The sequence below is a fragment of the Temnothorax americanus genome, unplaced genomic scaffold (assembly GCF_048541705.1).
Source record: "Temnothorax americanus isolate GAGA-0224 unplaced genomic scaffold, ASM4854170v1 Scaffold2, whole genome shotgun sequence".
NCBI lineage: Eukaryota > Metazoa > Arthropoda > Insecta > Hymenoptera > Formicidae > Temnothorax > Temnothorax americanus.
Window position 1 is genome coordinate 4,453,319 of NW_027509338.1, and position 18,901 is coordinate 4,472,219.

The 18,901-nt window shown below is 36.5% G+C and overlaps 3 protein-coding genes across 5 annotated transcripts in view; 2 read left to right on the forward strand and 1 right to left on the reverse strand.

The window, feature by feature from the left end:
• Window positions 1-18,901, reverse strand: part of LOC143897191 (cilia- and flagella-associated protein 298) — a 56,354-nt gene that overhangs the window by 29,567 nt on the left and 7,886 nt on the right. The gene's annotated exons all lie outside the window — the stretch shown is intronic.
• On the forward strand, window positions 166-5,363 carry Teh2 (tipE homolog 2 phospholipid transfer protein). 2 transcript variants are annotated; one of them, XM_077404967.1, is made up of 4 exons: window positions 166-417; window positions 506-764; window positions 933-1,109; window positions 1,428-5,363. In XM_077404967.1, the coding sequence occupies exons 1-3, from the start codon at window positions 168-170 to the stop codon at window positions 1,105-1,107; spliced, it is 684 nt and encodes a 227-aa protein (XP_077261093.1). In that variant the 5' UTR covers window positions 166-167; the 3' UTR covers window positions 1,108-1,109; window positions 1,428-5,363. The 2 variants fall into 2 exon arrangements, with proteins under 2 accessions (XP_077261093.1, XP_077261092.1); XM_077404966.1 differs by having other exon boundaries at window positions 933-1,103.
• On the forward strand, window positions 6,788-18,074 carry Teh4 (tipE homolog 4 phospholipid transfer protein). Its single transcript, XM_077405094.1, has 5 exons — window positions 6,788-9,707; window positions 10,018-10,228; window positions 14,270-14,724; window positions 16,061-16,358; window positions 16,781-18,074. Exons 1-5 carry the CDS (start codon window positions 9,565-9,567, stop codon window positions 17,057-17,059), a joined length of 1,386 nt encoding a protein of 461 aa, XP_077261220.1. The 5' UTR covers window positions 6,788-9,564; the 3' UTR covers window positions 17,060-18,074.

The following is an 18,901-nucleotide window of genomic DNA, read 5'->3' on the forward strand; positions in this document are numbered from 1 at the left end:
GGTGTCGTAAGTGAGCCATAAGCACGTCTCTTCGGACGAGTCCCGACGCGGCCGCGCGAATCGTGGCTGCGCGCATCTTCCGAGAAACTTTTGAGTAAATCACGAGTAGGGTCCACGTGGACCCACAAAAAGCCGCAATCATTGATTCCGACGAATCGACGGTGATAATGGGCGTTCAGGTGGAGGAGTCCAAGATAGGCGCCTTGGTCGAGAAGGCCAAGTTCTACACCTCTGTCTGCATGGGCACCACGGCAATTCTCGCGGTCTTCGCCTTCCTGTTTCTGATCCCGTTCGTCGTCGAGCCGGCGATAACCACCATCCTGGCGGATTTCTCGCCGCACGCGGTTGCCTGCGTCACGACGGAGCACGTGTACGCGGAGGGGTTGAAAAACTGTTCATGGGCGAGCTGCAGGGAAGGTCATTTCTCGATTCCTTTCTCATATTTTTTACGTTTATATCATACCGTCCGAGTGTAATCGATGATATCGTTATTATAACGTCATAGGTTGCACTTCGGCCGCGCTTCGTTGTCATCAGATCAAAGTCAACTACACCAGGCTCCCGTACGAGGAGTTCGTGGCGAAGCCGTTGGGTTCAGTGCCGTGGGACGTCACCGAAACGAAATTCTTCGTGAACACGGAAGGATGCGGCTACCCGCCCACAGTCAATTGCTCTCTTTTCGCGAAGAAATACGCTTACGAAAATATGGGAAAAGTATTTCCCTGTTACTACAGCAGAACGCATCCGGAGACAGTTGTCGCAAGGTACGATCAGTGAGGCGATGCATGGATCAGTCAACGCAAAGTATAGTGCGCTATCTTGCTTTCTTGCATAAAACGTAGACATTTTCGCATATTAGAAAATCGTATCGGTTTGCACGACCATCTATCTCTGGTTAGCATAGAGCTTAGCCCGCTATTTTGTGTCCGCAGATATTCGTGGGATGAGAATCTGAGGCATTTGGTGCTAGCCTTGATCGTGCCTATAGTACTGTTCGCCGGGACGCTCGGCGTGCTGTGCTACTGGTATTGTCCGCCGATGAACAAGACCTGCGGCGGCGGGTCGAGTCGCAATCTCATGGACAAGTATGCTAGAAAGGAAGAGTAAGTGTATGTATGCAGTGCCCGTTGCGGGCTAGCAGAAACTGTATTTTACGGAATTACTTTGAAGTCATTATCGCTACACGACTGTCGAGATCGAGAAAAACGATAATCGAATATTGTAAACGAAAAATCGAGCGTTGACTAAAATTATATATTTTTTTAAATTGCACCACACACATTTTCTCTCATTTTTGGCTCTTAGGCGTTACACGATTTGCAGAATTTTAATTGTACTCAAAGTAATTCCTCCGTTCATTATGTGACTTTACCGTTTACTCCTCTTTCCATTTCTGTAATTTTTTTGGTTTCTCTTCGTTCTTACAGCATCTTGGCAGAGGACGAATTCGAGGAAGACGAAGAGGAATACTGACTGCTACCAAGGGCTCACCCCCCCGCGCGGGAGTGATCCCAGCGAAATAATCTCCGAATGGCTCCAGCGTACTTTACTTTCTAAATTTAAGCGAGCGAGCAATAGCGTTTAAAAAAAATCCGCGAAGAGCGGCAAAAAGAATCTCGTTGTTATCGCTTCTTATCGGGTTTATTCATCATGCTTAACGCTACATCCGACTTTTTTGTCTTCTAAATCTGTGATTCGTGCTTTCAATAAATGGAACACACGCCTAGGTTTTATATGCCAGCGACATAAAAATATTTATCTCTTTCTATCTCTTCTTCTCGATATTTCAATTGCACCGATATTAGTTGTATGCACTTACGCGAAAGAAATGTAACGTCAGATTCATTTGACGGATCGGCAATCAGAAGAATCGCTTGCGCGAAGAATATACCTTAAATTTACGATGTAAAGTGGGCCATGAATATGAGAACTCGGATTTTTCGATTATCTATCAGTATTCCATGTGAGTTTCAAGAGGCTCGAAACATGCGGCAGTGTCAGAAAATAATATTATGCATTAATGAAACGCAATACATTAATAACACAAATTAATTCAATTAATAATACATTAAATGCTAGTACGATATGACACTCGCAAAATTATTCGCAACTGATTGTTAGCAGCGTATAGTTGCGCATTCTAAAATCTTGAAATTAAAAACTAGAGATTAATTTATGGAAGTAATTTCAGATAAAGCAATTATGAAACGGTAATGATGGACTTCCGTGTGTTTCGAGGTCAGCCGTGATAAAGGCGCGCCTTCCTACTTACGTGATAAAAGTTTAAGCAGTACGATAGTTTTTAAACGGCACAGAATTAGGTTTTGCAGCAGCATCGGATTTAGATTAAGCTACGTAACCGTGAATTTACGATTGGTTACATAAGCTGCCTTTGTGACGATAAATCGATCGTGAAAGCAGTACCGATCAAAGCAGTACGAGCAGTGGCTCGGTGCTAAGCGAAAAATATCTTCACTCTTTCGTCGAGCTGAAGAAACAGATTCCAACGCGGACTCTTATTAGGCTAATCGCGTTACTCGCTACACTAAATTAATTGTCCTATTCGTGCCTCCCGTTGTAATTACTTTACTAACTAGAACGAGCAATGTGGCTGCTGTCATCTTCTTTATTTTCTAACGCAGGACTCTGAAAGCTGCACTAAATTTTAATTTCGTAAGAGTAAAATAAAATTATGATAACGTTCTGCAGAATCGACAAAGAAAAGCGATTCGTAAATGTTATTGCTGATAGTACAAAGGCAAATGTATTGAATGGAAATTATGAAAGTGCTTTATGAAGAAGGAAGTGAAGCAAGTAACGTGGTTTGCTTACAAAATCCGCTTTCGCACCAAGTAACGTAGGCTAAGACTAGGCTATAAGTTAAGCCTGTGAATATTACCAATCGTAATTCTATCGAAATTGATATAAGAATTGTTACGAATTTTGTACGCGGACGCAAGTCACGTCGTGGATTCTATAGTCAAAGAGAGGATATATTATATAGATATATACGAATAATATACGCATATATTAAACGCACGTGAACGCTGGTACGCATTGTGCGCATAGTTTATATAGGGATAGATATAATATATATTTTTAAGTTGGATTTTCTCTGCAGGGACGCGCGAACTACATTCCGTAAGCTACGAAACGACATCGTTTTTACTATTGAATGCTCGCCAATCGCTTCATAATAACATTTATTCCATCAAGCGTAATTGCTAAATTTTGCAAGTAAATTAATATATCGCAGATAATAATTTATTAGTAACTTTAACCGAGAACGCCATTAAAGTAAAATGGAATAGCGTATAAAACAATTTTCAGATATGTATTAAATAATTTGAATATTTGGAATCAATTATGATTACTTAAAGAAATTCGGGAAAAAAACCACATAAAATAAATTTCAAATATTAAATAATTTGAATACGTAAATTGAATTTTGATGAATAATCAAGTTGCTCACTATGATTGCAATATTAATTAGTTTATATTTCTCAAAATTGTTTTTGCCGGTGACTGCGAGTTCTTTGAAATGATTTGAAAAACGCCACACACTTGACAGAACTAATTTTAATAACGGTTCTAATAATGTTTGTTTCGAAGCATATGGAAACCATGTCGTAACCCTCTACATCTAGTATGGTTGTGAATCCTTACTCGGCCTTACTCTAGGTGTCCAGAGTGGAAGGGCTTCCACGAGGTTAGCAACTTCCCATGGACCCTAATGTTTTGGCACTCATTCCCCACTTGAAGCTTGCTAGTCTATTTTCCGTTCGATCGCCTCCGAATCGTGGATGTCCGTCGATTTCATGTCGCATTAACTACACGATTTCGTCCGACTCGATTCTCTCTCGCAAGTTGGATGAATTTTAAATGAGGATGCTGAATTTTAATTACGCTAATATACATCGATAATATATTAAAGAATAATCAAAATTAGATATCGGATGATAAGTATTAATTCGAAACATAATTAGAGCATCGAATTATATAAATCGATTCTTGCTTCTCTTCTCTTGCACTCTTCGCGAGAACATTTGCTCAAAGCGCTCATAATCGACGAAACGACGGCGCAAATTGAATTCGCGTACGCTTCTCGCAAGTCATATCGGTTCGCCACATCGCAAAATTTTCATCTTCAGTTAGAATTAAAACTCTTATGTGATATTAAAAACTTTCAAGCGCGGCGCAACATCAAGAAAGCTCGACGCGGACAATCCAGGAGCAAGTTACTCGCGTATAATAGGCACAATTTTCGCATCACGTATCGGTTCTAGTGCCAATAAAAATTCGCTAGCTCGACTAGCCGGCCGCAATCGTCATAGGCAGCGTTATTTATAGATCGCACGATCTTATCGAGATCGCGAGAGAAGATGTTTATATTAGAAACTGGAGATCTCAAGCAGATGACTTTTCTCGGCTGAATTATAGGAAGCGCGATTTTGTTTCGCAAAGATATAGAATTGAAATCTTTAGAATTTCCTTAAATCTTCGAATAATTTTTCGACTCAATTTTAAATTATAATAAATATCAGAATTTTAAAATTATAATAAATATTATATCGATATAACGGCAACGTTGCAATGTTTAATACAATATGAAAAATGATAATACACGTAGCTAGCCTACTATGAAAATATCCTGTATAAAGGGTATAATATATTTAATTTCTCTTTAATACTTCTCGAAAGATTAATTAGATAGGAAGTTAATCAAGGAAAAATTCAACATACAAATATTTGCTTGGGATCTCTCATTAGATAGGTAAACAAATTCTAGTATAAATTCAAATAATTTCTACGCATGGCAAGGATGATGTAGAGTAAATAAGCGGTTAACTGAGTAATCTAATTAGCACGAATTGATAATAACCGAGAATATTGCGAATTCTATTTCCACACGCGATTTAGCTATCGTACTCGATTTCTGAAAATCAGCAGTGCTGCGATGCAAAGCCATTATTCGATAGTTTACCTTCACATATTATATACCACTCGTAATGTTATTTGGCTGCTATAATAATATTCGCACTATAGTCGGATATTTATCATGTCCCTCACAACATGTCCCTCTCTTTTTCTCGCCTCTTTCCTTATATATAAAAAAAATCTATAATATAAATGAGGAAATACTCTTCGAGACGCTTCCATTCTCTCTACTCGAAAGTTTTCAACTCGCTTCTTACATACTGAATCATAAATATTGTATATAATATATATATATATATATATATATATATATACACGGTGTATACAAATAAACCACATACTCGCTCTGCGATACAAACGGACTATTGTATATAAGAGATTGTACGAGTTCGTTTAAAATACATAAAAATAATGTTTTCTGTTAATCTGATGATATATTATTTTTCCAGTTTAACATTCCCGATACGTTTCTCGAAATACCATGAATTGTTTTGATTTTAGGTGAATTAATTTAAAATAAATTTTATATTAATAAAGCTTATGTGTTAATTATAGCTTTCCCATAATTTTCTTGATACCTTTTTTTTTTTAAATAATAGCCTCAAAAAGTGAAAGTTATGATCTCTCATTTAAAATTTTTAAAGTCTGCCAATGAGAAATTGTGATAATAAAACTCAGATACGTTGCATTTATCGACGTTACGGTATATGAAAAATCTATCTTCACATGCATTATGCGAAAATTACATAACATTAAACGGAAGACATTTGACCTTTTGCTCTGAAGGTCGTAGAAATGTTAAATGTTAATCCATCGGAACTAACACTCCACCCTACTCGAATGATATCGAGGGGATGAATCTAAATCGATAAAACGATATCAACTGACTATATGTGCCATGCGGAACACTTTTATTTATAATTTATAGTGTACGATGAGAGAATAGTTTCACATTTCCTAGTGCAAAATTGCATATGTCATCTGCTGATACTTGCAAGTACAATTAAAATTAAAAAAAGAAGAGATAAGAACTTAATTGACACTAGAATTAATATTATTTTAACCTGCATAAATATCCATTATATATTATATTAAATAAATATGAATTATAAACAAATTATATTATAATTATTAATTTATCGCGTTAATAAAAAATATATATTTCACTTTTTGAAATCGACTTTAAAATCAGAAATTTATATAACTTCAAAAGAATACAAATGAATTGAACGTCGAATATTGTTTGCAAATGTCGCTGCATGTAAAAATATATTAAAATACTTTGAAGAAATAATCGTTAGCTAAAATAAACTGTACTTTATATTCAAGGTAAGAAAAATAAATAACTTTGAAAAAAAGATTAATAAATCTTTGTTACTGTCTCCTGTCGTTTAAGTAGTCATATCTCAACGTTCCAGAAGTTTCGCGATTTAAGCCCTTGCACAGTGCCAAGCAACAGGCAATATAGGAACAGGGAATAGAAGTCAGAAATCATGTATAAATGCAGAATAAACAGTGACACAGGCAATAGACACACAGAGTTTCCGTCGCGTTGGAAATTCTGTGCCTATTGCCTGTTGCCAACCAATCATAGCATTCGAATTATTTAGGTTGTAATTAACGATTTTTTGGGTTATTTCCTGTTCCTATTGCCTGTTGTCTGGCATTGTGCAAAAGACTTTATTCTCGCAACCACAGGATGAGATCTGTGAACCATGGGTCGTTTCACTCGGACATTTCACCATGGAAGAGGATCCCACCCCCCGATGAAAAGCGCGATATATTACCGCGCAAGCTCCGTGCGAGGGAACTCGCGAACCACACGGTCAACTAGCAAACTTGTTTTCAAACAGTCGTCGGAGCTGGTCGGTTGCATGGCTACCTCGCGCATACTCGCGTGATCGTGAAACTCTTTTTCGGGATGAAAAGATCGCGACGAACTGACAATTGTTTTGCAAGTCGCGGACGGAAATGATCGCGAGATCGTTTCTTAACGTCAGTGATCCTACGAGGGACGCATACCGATCGCATACACGTGTGAAATTAAATTCTCGTGGCTAAATGACACGGTTTATTCATGATCGAGTGTTATTTGTGCAAATATAATTAGCAGTAAAGTGTAAAGTTTTCGGTAAAGTACGGAACGGGAACGATGAAAACGAGTGAAATTGCGTCGACATAAGAAAAACGATGTGAAGAAGATCCATTCCTTCAATTATGATTCAAAAGATTCATCGCCAAAATTTTAAAATGCAAGAAATTTTCAAGAAAATTTTATGAAGACTCGCTATAACGACATAAATAACCGTTGTATCATGCGGATTTTATTATCCGCAAAATACACAAATCGTCGAACTTCTACAAAAGAATTATCTTAATTCCTTTTTGAAAAAGAAATGCAGGTATATTTACGTCAGCTGCTGAAAATCGGTGATCGAGCAGAAAAAAAATTCATCTAAAAGAGCACTTGATATCCATGAAAAATTGAGACGCGCAATCAGCTTGAAAGTAAAGCGGCTTCAATTTTATCGGAGATAAAACTCGCTTCGAACGAGTAGTAAATACTCGCTTTAGTCAGACAACGAATATCGAGAATGTAAAAGATATTCTGCAGTTGTAGTTCTTTTTTTTTTTTTGGAGGATGCGAATGGACGAATAATAATTCTGCAAGTCTAATCATTTCTGTTGCTGCATCGGCAGCTTTATTCTCGATAAAAAAAAGGGGACACAAAATCATGATAAATTTTATAAAAAAACGAAAATCAGATTTAATGAATTTATGCACGCAATTTAGGAATCAGATAGCGCACGTCTACGGCAATAATGGCAATTCCAAGAATGAGAATCCCAAAGGTATTATGGGCAAGATAATCGGTTATTCCAAGGTTACTCGCAAGTGGAACAGTCATTAGGGACTTCGTCGTGGGTGTCCCTCAGAGAAGTGTCTTTCTAACATCGAGATCGATTGCCCACTATAAAAAAAAAAAAAAACGCAAAAGCCTACTACTTCCTGTCTTCTATTTAAATAATAATGCTGACAATGTTCTAAATACTTAACGAAAGGTAATTTTCTTCAAGGAAGAAAATTTTGCGTGACAAAAAATTATAATTAGTTTAAAATTTATTGGTGCGTTAAAACGTCACTCTTTTAATTGTAAGACGGCCTTTTACTTGTTAATTATACGCCAGCAAAGTCTCGGCAACGACGCAGGGAACGACAGGAACAAATTCGAACGACGTTACTTCCGACGGTATAATGGTGGCACAGAAATCCGGATCAATAGCGCATTTTTTTAAACAGTTGTTTTAAGCGCCCACTCGAGCGTCGCGGGTAATGGGATTACCCCATCATCTAATTCTATACTGTCCTATGTAGAGCATCCGCTCGCAACTATACGGCTAATGAAGTTAACACGTGGTAATTGCTCTAAGTGCATCAGATAGATCGGACACTAGAGCGTCTAGCGAAAGAACGGCGGGGGGAGCGATCCGCGCGCAAACACAGAAGAAGACTTCCTCGGCATTACACGCTATTGTGCGCTCGATTGACGAACGGTCGATCACACACCGGCTTAAATTCCGATCAGAGAAATGGGGCAACCCGCCAGCGATTCGGCAGAACTGTGAATCACTTGCCTAATGAGTCACTCGCGCGTGACACACTTGGAGCTTACTACGAATCTCCGGTACATTATCGTTGAATTGTTAATGTTACTGGTAACTAATTAACTTCCAAGAAGAAAGGAAAGTTAAGAGAAAGTTTACAAGTCGTTCGTTGAATTCGAAATCGAGCAGACTGGCGATTTTTTGACGAGCGCTTTTTTTTCATTCGTCAATTTTCGTCGCTGGAGAAGATTAGAGATTTGAAATTCTAAGTGTCATCTGACGCTCTTCGAAACGGCATGACGATCGTGCGTCACGACGTCACGCGTGTTCGTGCCCTATAAGAGGATGGTATAGCTATAGCGAAATCATATAATCGATGGAAGTCGTGACATACACACCCACACACGCACTTGTCGACCGACTTCGCGACTTGTACTTTTCAAACGGAAATAGTATGCGGGAAACGAACATAGATTCGCAACGAAATATTCCGGCTGCGCACGTGTGCATTCCAGCGGGTAATATTATGAAAGTGAAAATGGGGCTGTTGCGAACGATCGATTCCTAGCGCGAAGCGAGAGTGCGGTCCGTTGATCTCTCGATTTCTCGGGTTTTTCTTCGCGCGAGACGTCGATCAAACTTTTACGAGACTGCTATAGCACGACGTTAATGAAATGTCGACATAAAGTCGCTTATTTTTTATGTCATGCGCTCCGAGAGAGGAAGCAAATATAATATAATATATATAATACACGCGAGATTATTTAACGTTATCTGACAAACGGAATTAGTTTATCAAATTTGGAGAATTTAATTTTTGGGCGGTAACGCATATCGATAAGAGAATAAAGGTCGAAACTCCAAAACGAGTGAGATAATTTTTCAACAAGTCCGCTGCTGGAATTATTAATTTTTGGGATCACGCTTGCGCATAAATGCTGTGTATATGCATTTGATTGACGTGGAATTAAAAAACCCCGTAGAATTTAAATAGAAAAAATTCAACGGAAGATTTAAAAAATGGGTAGAAAGCAGAAGCGCCGCCTGATACCGGAACAGGATCGTAAAATTTGCGGTAGCATATGCTTCTTCCAGTTCACCTTCGTCATCAGTTGCGTGGCTTTGGTTTACCTCAGCGTGGCGATCTACGCGCCGTCGTATAGGTAAAACAAAATGACATATTACAATCTAAAATTAGAAATTGATTTCTGGCATGTAATCGATCCCATTTTCGTCGAAATACGTTCGACTGGTAGACTCTATATTAGCTTCTATCCATCCAAAGCATTTGTTCCTCGTGAAAGTCTTCTCGCACAAGACTGGCGTTCACCGTGTAGGATTTATTAAGATGAAACTGAGACGCTATTCAAGTCAAAGATGTTATTCGAGATGAGGCTGTGGGGAAGATGTTCGCAGCTTGTTTCCACGAGACGTAATCCGAGAGGCGCGTTAACGACGCCGGCGTAATTTCAGGGCCTTCCACGTTGGCATCGAGCCGGAACCGGTGATGTGCCAAACCGTTAACGCCTCGATGGTGAATAATTGCGGATGGGCGAGTTGCGGCGAGTGGTGTTTGACGAAGACGAGCGGTTTTTGTCCCCAGTATCACGCGACCGTGAGACGTAATGGCACCGACGTGACTTTCGAAAATTGCACCAAGTTCAGCAGTATGGCGTGTCCCCAGGTGCGTAAGAACGACGCAGCATTACTTTTGTCGTCTGTTAATTCTTCCTTGCTTTTTGTTTGAAAGTCCCATTGTGTTATAATTTAAATGTTGTCCAAACATTTGAAAAGCTCTCGATAAACTACTATATGGCTGCGTTTCGATATTCACTCTGCCAGTACTGAAAATCTCTCTAGTTTACGTTAGAGTCCCTCTAATATAAGAGTCGCGACACGTAGCAGCAACTTTTGATTGGTGCGCATTTTCAGCAAAAGCACGAGAAACAGAAAGAGAAAGAGAAAGCGTTATCAGAATTTATATCACTTATATATCGCTTTCTCTTTCTCTCTTATTTTGTCGAAACTCAAGATGTCGCGACTCTTATTAGGGGACTTTAGTTTACGTCACATACACTATGGATTTTCAGTACTGGCAGTGAATATCGAAACGCAGCCTATATATATTTTGCACAAATATGTAACAAATATTATAAATTACCAGATAAAAATATATAAATTATTGACAATTTAGTTTTAAAAATGCAGAATGCAAAATAACATTTTAAGTGCTACAACAAGAACATAAAGATTTAAAGAAATAGGAAATAATTATGTTGAAAAAAAGTTTTTAATTGATTTATTTAAATATTAATTTAATCTTGACTAATTTATTAGTTTATATTAACAACCTGATTTTGTTCTCGAAGAGAAAAACGTGAAGCATGAAATTAACAACGAACTGAGATAGATTGCCATTAACGAGCTCGGCATAATTTCCTCAGGTCGGGAACATTTACGGTATAAGATCTGATATTAAAATTTTATGATCTCCCTCGATGATTCTCGTTAGACACGAACAATTACAATCTCGTATAATTACCCAATCAACTCTTGGAAATCTTTAGGCAAAGCTTTCTCGGGAAAAGACAATAACGAGCTTTGCTCGAATACTCCACTGGCCATAATCTTTCCCTGGAAACTTCTTCCATTTGACGTAGTATGAAGGTTCTTAACGAGTGGCGAGGACACACGTTTACCCTTCGGATTCCGATCACTTTATTTCACGGTACGTTCCCAACCAAGCGCGACCGTGAGCTTCCATACGAACCGATGCTTTCTCGTGGGCGTAGGTCTCCATCTCGTGGGAATATTACATTTTTACTGAAGCAACGTAGGCTCCAATTTCCTCACCGTGCCGTCAAACATCGATACCGAGGGTGATGTTGCGGAAGATTCATACAAATTGCATACAAATAAACTGTAGCGAGACACTTGCTGTGTTATTCGGAATTACTTTCATTATTGCTTTCTCATAGAGGAAGCTTTGTTTTCGTAAAAAAAATTTTTTTTTGTGTTTTTGAATGTGTTCAGAATGTTCTAAAATGTCGAAAAATTGCAATTTAAAAAAATGTCTGTGTGTGTGTGTGTGTGTGTGTGTGTGTGTGTGTGTGTGTGTGTGTGTGTGTGTGTGCGCGCGTGTGTGTGCGTGTGTGTGTGTATGTGTGTATGTGCCAAATTTACCAAAATTTCTATAACTCCAGAACTAATCAACCAAATCTTAACGAATTATATATGGAATAGGGGTAGAAAAAACTGAAGAATATAATAGAATTAATAAAAATTGCTAATATATAATCAAGGGATTCTTTTTTAATAAAATTTTGAATTTGCAGAAATGTTTGTTTATGCTTTAATTTCCGCAAATTTAGAGATATCGATTTATTTCTAATTTTATTATATTTTTCAGTCTTTTTTCTACCCCTATTTCATATATAATTCGTTAAGATTTGGTTGATTAGTTCTGAAGTTATAGAAATTTCGGTAAATTTTCTCTAACTTCCGCAAATATTGAAATATCGGGCTTCTTTATAGTTTTTAAGTGTGCAAGTAGAACCCTTTGCTCACAAAGCTTCCTCTATGAGAAAGCCAAAAAAATAAATACTAATAATTATACATTAAATAAAATAAAAGCTTCCTCATATATACATTAAATTTATACATTAAATAAAATAAGCTTCCTGTAATAATGAAGAAGCAATGTGCAAGTTTGTAATTTGCACCCTTTTAATTTAATAGTTTCTTGAATTCACGGCTTTATTAAAGCTCAAAGCAATAGCTTTATACGTTCAAAACTATCTTTTAGAAATCAATTCATTATTGTTTTCCTTTAACTCTATCCTTGATAATAATAACGGTAATTTATCATATAATGTCGATACTATACTGACCGATACTATATCTCATCGACAAGATTACTGGAGAAAGAAGGAATATGAAATACTATCAATCAATCAATACTTGTCAACTTTGCAATCTTCGTAGGAAATAGATATCACCCGATATAAGTGTCACGTATACGTTAAAATATATTTATGAAATATAATCTGATTAAATATATAATATCATTTTATTCATGATTCAGATATCAAAAACTTTTTAATTGTTTTTAGAAAATATGAAAATCGCACTTCGCTTTCGTCTTGCTCTTAAATTTCCATCTCATGTTCTTATCGTCTCCTCTATATATTGATCCATCAACCAAGAGACGTCGATTACAAGGATGGTTTTCAGCCCGTTGAGAGCCTAAACCTCTTGCAATATTCACGAAGAAGAAATGCCATTATAAAATCCATTGCGTGCAATACCCACATTATCCGTCATCGAAAGTTCTTAAAGAAAAGCTTCCCTTGTGAGCAATATTAACTGCTTTTGTTGTTTATTATATCCAATTATTTAACGAACAATAAAGAAATGTGCTGATAAAAATAGACATGATATTAGGTCGAAGAGGCAAACAATATGACATAATCTTTCACTACTGTAGTAGCAGTACGTTATACAAACAACTTGCCATTTTCAACAATGTTTGCGGATTAGAAGCTTTATTTGCGAACGGCTATTACATCCTTCACAAATTGAAAATTTTTATTACAATAAAAAAAGTATGATGCAAATATACTAATTTCTTTCTCTCTAAGAGCCGGTTGTTCCAATTTATTGATAAACTAACTAATAGTTAAATCATATGTCTATCCTTGTGTTATTTAGAAGGAAAAATAAAAACACATATATGATTTAACTATATTAGTTAGTTTACCAATAGGTTGGAACAACCGGCCCTTAATCGCGTTATATAATAGTATTTTAATTAAGAAACTTTAATTAATTATGAAATGATTATAAACTTGTCGATTATCCTCTTATAGTCAAAATGTATGTCAATTTTTGATCAGGGAAAAGTATTCGCGACAGAGTCGAAAGGTTTCAAGTAATATCGTAAAAAACGTCTAAAAATACCCGGTATTATTCCAATCTAAAGTAAAAATTATGAGTTGGGAGGATACGAGTCATACGAGTTATCCCCGAGGGAGTGCCCTGTATGAATATGAATATTTAGGCGCACGGCATCGTACTGTATGCTGACCGTTAATGCTTTGCCAACAGGCCTGAAACTTTCTGAAAGTAATGGGATTTAATTAATAGCGTTGATGAGAAAAAGTCATATAGCGTGTAACTAAAACATACATGACCGTGCCTTTTACAATCGTTTTGATAATGATGTCAGACAAACTTTCATAAATCGTAAAATAATTTTCCAAATAAATTAAAGAATATTTTTTATATTTTTTTAACATTTCGTTAAAAGAGAATAATTTTATAATAAAATTACGGACACACAAACGTTAAAACATAAAATATCATTTAATTCTCTCGCAGAAATTACGCAATAAGAGAATAAAATTAAAATGTAGATATATAAAATAAAAAGAACTCGATTAATTAAGTATTAACATCGTATATAATTAAAAACTTCATGTTTAAATATTTTCAAATAAATTTTATCCTGTAAGCAAAATAAATTTGAGACTTAATTTTCAAATTATCCAAAAGATTCAGAAATCACACAATTAATATATATAATTTAAATTATAAATAGAAAAATTCCGACAGATTAAAATCACAAATCCACTGACACTAGCTTTAACACATCATGATACGTAGTTTTGTCATATATAATTAATAATGAGATGAAGTCAGAATTCAAAATGAGAAACGTCGATAGGCAAACATGAGGAGCATGAAACGGTACAATTGCAACAACGGCAGCGAGTGCAGCATGTTGACGGGGGTGTTCAACTGCAGCCTCGGACATTGCTCGAACATGAGCGAGCTGATGCTCTGTCATCACAAAGCCGACGGCGTCGTCATCGATAGCGAGAAGGACAATATGAAGCTGAACGGCTTCTTCAGCTGTCAGCACTCCAGATGCACGAAAATCAAGAGTACCTTCACCTGCGACCGATACTGCCCGAGCATTTCCACCAGCGACGTAAACGTCTATCTAATGCACGACGACAGTATCATATCAGCCAGGTGCTCCCGCGGAATGGCCTTGAACAGGGCGAACGGTAGCCTACCCGGTATCAGATTGGACAACCCCGTTAAAATCTGGGACGAGCGGAACGGCAGTATTTTCGCGAGCTGCTTCGCCGTGACGAACCACGGCAATATCATCAGGTAATGACGAATGTTAATATAACGAAGTCTTTCGACGAATAATAATTTTCCACTTTATTTAAATTTATTCTCGTTTATATATATATATATATATATATATATATATATATATATATAAAATCTCGTTTCATTAAATCACGTCATCTAATTATATAAATCGAATAATTAAATATCGTTAAGAAACAAACATCATTAAAATATGCAATTGTGATATAAAGAGATATGTTAATATTTTATATACGTATATATGCAAATAATTATATTTATACGGTAAACGCAAATTTTGTATTAATTTTTAAGATATATGTTACGTGGTGAATTTCTATGCCAATTTTTTATAAGGGTCTTCTGACGCTATTAACGCTAGATTAGCTATTGAATTCCTTGGCTCTATCGCATCTTTGAGTCTTAAATGCGCACGTAGAAAATGAGAAGAGACTGAATGAAACATGAGACTCTCGAGAATTGGATTGCTGATAGAGTGAGGCTTTACTGAATGATTGAACGGAAAATATATTTTTGCTCTATTTTTTCCTTCCTATAAAAACATTGATAACATTATCGTCTTAGATATTGATCAACTGGTAAAATTAAAATGTTATGCACGAACAAAAATAAAACCGTTATACAGTCATCGTGTAAAATGTACTTGATACACATTCGTGGATGTTATTCAAGCGTTCTCTCATTTATCTCACCATCATGTTATTTTCAAGCTAAGAGCTTAAAATTTTATTGAATTGCCAGGAAGTAAAAAAAGATAAACATGCCAATGACGGAGAAAGGGACAAAATATTAAAAGGGGAAACCAAACCCAGTCGCAGAATCAATGGTTGCTATGGAAATACCCTACAGCCTATAAGAAGCTGGTATAAAAAAACGACACAGGTTTCGCGATAGAAGTAATTGACCTCAATAAAATTGCTTACAAGAAAATATTTAACTTTAGAGTTCGTAATCCTCTCTAAACCCCGTATCAGACCACAGATTGGGACTGAGATTGGATTTGACCAATTAGAATAAAGTTCATTAAACTTGTGATCAGTTTTCTTTATTTTGATTGATTAAATTCAGTCCAATCTCAATCCTAATCCGTAATCTGACAGAGGCTTAACGGATATTAATCGATTCAAATATGTATATATGTAATAAAATTTTTTCATTAAAAAAATTTACAAAAATTGCAATGTTTCATAATGTGCGTGAAAAACATTTATCTCTTTATATTTTATTTATATTTCTCTATCATCTTCATCTAAATTATTTTTTTTACGTAAGGAAATCGACAAAATTGTCGATATGCGTTATATCGTTACCGCCCCTGTTACTTTCGCAGCACGGAGGACTGCGTGAACGGCACGTTGTTGGGCGAGATTCCGATTCCCGAACCGTCCATTAACTTCACGAGCTTCCTGAAAATTTACGAGAAAACCCTGAAGCATCCGGTGGATCCCACGAATGCCTATGTCCCGGCACAGCAATCTTTGACGATCTACAATACCTCGCGATTGTACATCAATCTCGAGCGTTGCGTCAACACATTGAGAGGCGAGTGCAGACGATTCCAGTTTACCCACGGCCGCGACGGCGATAATCAGACCGCGCAGAGCAGATATCCCTGTTATTACAATAAGGTAAGGCATTTTCTGTCGAAAGATTCAACTAATACGTGAGGATTAAACGGATTTGGCTCAGCTTAAGATTTCTTTTTCCGGCAATCCCGTTTTTTAAATAGAAAAATATATAATATAACGTTTAGTAACAGGCACATTTATCGCATAAAACCATATTTCTTGCTAAAAATTAAATTTTTTCCTTAAAGAAGATATTCCGGCATCTCGATAATTTTTGTGTTTTGAGCAATTATTTAAAAAATGCATCAAATTCGACAAACAGGGCAAAGACGTGCAATTAAATTGATTATAGAGAAAAATTATTATAATTTTTCGTGGCGAGTAATTTCAACTATTGTTGATTGTTATTTCCGATATAATAGTAAAACACTAATGATTTATAACGTGCACAATTCTTATTTATGCGGATACATATTATGCAGAACAACTCGTTATTCGTGGTTGCACGTTTCGATCTGAAGAAGACGCGAATGGAACTGTTGATCGCCGTTATCGTGCCGGCTGGAGTGTTCGTCATCAGCGTCATCACCCTGATTATCATCTCGCGATCGGTGCGGGTGGGGGACGACGCGAAAATGCGATGCAGATACTGCGTTGACAATCAAGAGACCCGGAGCGAGGACGAGGGACTCGTGGAGGCGACGTCCTCCGCGACTCAAAGTCAGGCTAATGAGAACGAGATCAGAAGTATGACCCTTTAGCAGTACAAGCCGCTTGGCACGGGCGCTACACTGGGCTATGAAAGGCTGCCGTTGATCGACATGGACGACGCTGAGGATTCCTTTTAGAAGAAAACGCGATACTTGATTTTCAAGCGGTCGCCGTGCCGGACAGATCCAACAAAAAAAATCTTGCGAGAGACAAGCTGTAAAAATGAAATCCAAACACAAATGAAGCATGTGAAGCAAAGTTAAATTCTCGGATGAACATTAACGTCGTCTTCCGGAATGAGGTGCAATCAATTTTTCTAACAGTTACAATGATCATTGTAATGCGTAATAACGTGGACGTTATAATGATGTCACCTGATCGGTTGTGCTTGAAATGAAATTAAACTTCAAGTGATTTCTGCTAATAAAACTTATCGAAAGTAACCCATTCGGGGTCCAAGTTAATAATACCGACTCTCTAAGTAGATATCGATCGGATACATTTTCACTGTTGCCTTCGATGTATCGCTATCACATTGTTTGCGCGCCAGACAAACGGACAGACACTGGTATCACAATCGTCGATACATTAGTTTTAAGATTTTGCCTCCAGATATATTTAAAAAAACTTTCATTAAAGTGTACTTGTGTAATATACGATTGTTTATACCGTCGTCGTGTTTTAACGAACGGTATCTAACAATGATGGCGTTAAACAACCGTCTTCGCGCAATGTGTACGAATGAAGTGAAAGATGAACAACATATTAATCAACGAAGACAAAACGGAATGAGTGATGGAACGAATGGATAAACGCTGAAATATATATTCACTACAGTAAACGTCACTCCGCGAAAACATCCTTTTTTTACGCGATAATTGCGATCTTTGCGCAAAATGTGAAATAATCAAGCTTATTTTGATGTACAACGTATAGGATAACACGGCGACTTACAATTAGAGCTCATTTAATATTCGGTTATCAACGAACGTGCATTTATATTTTTTCTACATCCACTTATATTGTGCTACACTGTAGTTGACTCCGTACTACTGTGATTAGATACATCTAATACCGCTGGTAAAAAAACACTCGATGCGATTTCCTATTTCTGATATGCGAGTACTACGACTGCCTATATATGCGTAAATTATAGTTGTACAGTATATTGTACTACATACTTGCGATGCCTAAGTATCAGTACCTTACGATGTAAATATATAAAAATATATATTATGACATAATATGCTTTCAGCGAGACATTTATATATTCGTGGTAATCGACATTGCCTCAATTTTCGTGCCAGTTTCGTGTCAGCGTGTGTTTCAAGTCAATCAAAAATATGATCCGTCGCGTAATAAATATTCGAAATATTTGATACAATTAACAAATATGTATTAATTAGAAATATGAATTTTTTATAAGAGGAATAACGCAATGACATAAAATTATTTTTTATTTTTAATTATTGATTTTATTTCACACTTGTATTTTTCATAATATCTTTACTAAAATAAAGTAAAATAAATAATTTTTTTAAGATAGGTTATTAGCTCAAAAACCCATAATTTAATTTGATATTTTTATTCTCGCAACGATTTATTGAAGAAAGAATGTATATATTTTTTTACTTTTTAATCAAAACTTATGAAAGAATTGTTAGAGAAATACACTCGTATAATCAGCAACGTAAGATACCGATTTAAATAGGCAATAATAAGTTAAAATACCTAATCTCACGCAAGTGATACACGTATGCACGTATGCACGCAAGAAGAGTGGCTAAAAATAACCGCGCAACAAGAAAAGAAGACTTTTCTGATGTCACTGTACTCTATGTGCCTTCTTCCGCTTTCTATGGAGCCATCAATAAAGTATACCTATTAATATC